At 47.5% G+C, this 2,821-nt stretch overlaps 1 protein-coding gene across 1 annotated transcript; it reads left to right on the top strand.

Moving 5' to 3' along the window:
* The first annotated feature begins 577 nt into the window (after positions 1 to 577).
* Positions 578 to 2,821, top strand: BEX5 (brain expressed X-linked 5). The gene is made up of 3 exons (XM_006766886.2): positions 578 to 704; positions 1,736 to 1,802; positions 2,241 to 2,821. The coding sequence occupies exon 3, from the start codon at positions 2,270 to 2,272 to the stop codon at positions 2,606 to 2,608; it is 339 nt and encodes a 112-aa protein (XP_006766949.1). The 5' UTR covers positions 578 to 704; positions 1,736 to 1,802; positions 2,241 to 2,269; the 3' UTR covers positions 2,609 to 2,821.

The raw sequence follows: 2,821 nt of genomic DNA, 5'->3' as shown, positions 1-2,821 counted from the left end.
TGGTTGCCAAGATTTTACAACTTGAATCCTATTTTTCAACTGAAAATAATAGTATTGTCTAATTATAACAACTAAAAGATTAATGCATGCCAATGAAAACCAAAACCCTTTTAAAAAAATCAACAGAAAGGGAAACAATTAAGCTGAAAAAAATGTTAATGTTACTTCCTACCTGTTTTCCAGACTTCCTAGCCTCACCCCCCCTTCCCTGCTCTGGTTTCAGTCTGGGACAAAACCAGTAAGTCCTGGTGAGTGGAGGGAAGAGAAGTTGGCTTTTAATAATATAGAAGAGAAAGAAACAATTCTTTAAAAGTTCCAGCAGAAATCAGGGAAAAGGGCAAATACAAACTATAAAATATTATGGCCCGCTTGCTCTCAAAGATTGCTAAATAGAGGGAAATATAATAAGGCATGGGCAGTAGCCTGCGGTAAGGATGGGATGGTGAAAATGAGGAGAAAGGTGGCTCCGCCATTCTCCTGCCCCCACCCTCCTGCCTTACTGCAGGTATGATCCATAATGCCGGATCTGAGCTCACAGTGACGTAATTCTTACGAGACGTAATGCTGACGCGAGGGTTAGTTTCTCCTCCTACTTGCGGTGTGAGAGTCCTTTGTAGCTGTGTGTCTGCTCACTATTGCCTTCAAAGCGAGCCTGTAGCCCCGGGAAGGAGGAAGTCCTAGAAGCTGACTCCGATCCACTGCAGGTTGGTGGGCGCTGACTGGGGGAGGGGTGGCAAAGGGCAAAAACCAGATTGGGTCCTGGACTAGATTCTCTGTAACCTTCCCCCATGCCCACCCATTTGGTGCAAGAAATGGATGATATAGGGAGGGGCCAAGAGTTGGAATTGTGTACCAGTTCGGATCTTCAGGAGATGGGTGATTGGGCGACATCTGGAAGGGAAGAATCAGAGAAGGGGTTATCGAGGAATGGGCCAGGCAACGGGAGGGGGGCATAACCATGAAATCGGGTTGGGGATGACGGGCTCCCCAACCGGTTTAGGCCTCCGTTACCGCCTTCTCTTCACCCTTCGTCCATTTTTGGTGTCTGAAATGGTGGGCTGCGGGAACCGCGCGAGGATGGCGCTTGCTGCAAAGAATATAGGGAAAGGTATTAGGCCTGGGAAATAGGTCCTTTTTGCAGAGGAGGCAGTCGAGTGGGCGGGTTTTTGACAGGGATCTAGGCAGAGAGCGAGAAACTGTTTCAGGTCTTTGCGGGTCGGTGTAATCGTGGTCGCTGAGTGTGCATCCTAGGGCAGGCATGACAAAGCGCTGAGACTGAAGCGGGTCCAGGTTTGCGTGCCCTCGCTATTCTGCTCCCTTCGTCCATCTTGATACATAAAATGATGGGCAGTGAAAGGCCACTGGGTCTCAGAAGGTCCTGGCTGATACCCAGACTGAAATTCTTTATGAATAAACCACGTTGCCGTGCAGTAATCTCTTCTGACTATCCCGCCCCGAAAAGTTATCCATTTGTGTTCAAGAAATGGTAATTAGGTGACGGGAGGGACAAGACAGTGGGGTAAGGGACCTAAAGAATAGGTAGCACTGGTTTGGAAATAATCATTGATTACAGTGTCTATTTCTGGAAGGTGTGTTAGGGCATCACTGGAGGGGGAAAGAAGCCGTGAGACCGAATGAAGGAGAAAAAGATGGTGGCAATACTTGACTAATAAGCAATGAAGCTGTCCTTTAATCAAGTGATCAGTCCTGGCCATTGTCATATTTCTGTCTGCAGGTCTCTAGGTCCTTTGGCGCAGCAGATATCAAGGCTAAGAGAGGGAACCTGCTTCTGATCCCTGAAGGTAGGGGAGTGCCTGGGATCCTAAAATGTAGGGGTATCAGGGATTAGAACAGAAACTGGGGGACTCAGCCTTCTGTGCCCGAATTAAGAGCAGGAGAAACTTGTGTCTTTAGAAACTGGGTCTGTGGCTGGTGAGGGAAGAAGAAGGAGGGACAAACTCGGGTGCCCCTGGAAGGCTTATCAGGATTCCTGTTCTCTCAACCACTGTCCCACCCACCACTTGTCCTGTGTTTTTGTGTGAGGACTGGCCTAGGGAAGGATTTTCAGGGAAGGTGGTGGGCTTTGAGGGGGGCGGGGCGGGAGGGTCTGGGTCTGGGTCTGGGTCTGGGGCGACCCCCAGAGGGCGCGCCAAGTCTCTCAGATGGGGAAACCTTTGCCTACACAGGGTTCTGAATCAGATTGTTACAATGCATTGAATCCTTGTTTTTTAATCTCCTAGAAAGAAGCAGAAAAAACAACAACCTCAACATGGAAAATGTCCCCAAGGAATGCAAAGGAGGTGAGCAGGCTCCAGTGCAGAATGAAGAAGCCCGCCCTTTGGGAGGTGGTGAAGTCCAGGAGCCTGGAGGAAATATTAGAGAGGCTTGGGCTCCACCTGCCCAGGATTTTAGAGAGGATATGCCAAACAGGCTTGTCAATAACATTGATATGATAGATGGAGATGCAGATGATATGGAACGGTTCATGGAGGAGATGAGAGAGCTAAGGAGGAAAATTAGAGAGCTTCAGCTGAGGTACAGTCTGCGCATTCTTATAGGAGATCCCCCTCACCATGACCATCATGATGAGTTTTGCCTTATGCCCTGAATGCTGAGGTTAAGAATAATAAACCCCCTACTTCCCACACTTGCATTTTTTGATGTACCCGTTATGGTGAATCTTTGGTGTTTTTTATTTTTCTGATTGGAGATTTCATTTTGATGTAGTCTGTAACTTTTTCTGTCAGCAGGGGAGTTTCATTAACTTGCATGGAAAAATGCTTAATAAATATCAAAAGTTAATAAAGCAGTTTAAAAAGCA

The sequence above is a fragment of the Myotis davidii genome, unplaced genomic scaffold (genome assembly GCF_000327345.1).
Source record: "Myotis davidii unplaced genomic scaffold, ASM32734v1 scaffold322, whole genome shotgun sequence".
NCBI lineage: Eukaryota > Metazoa > Chordata > Mammalia > Chiroptera > Vespertilionidae > Myotis > Myotis davidii.
Note: the sequence above shows the minus strand (reverse complement) of the source record. Positions and strands in the feature narration are given on the sequence as shown.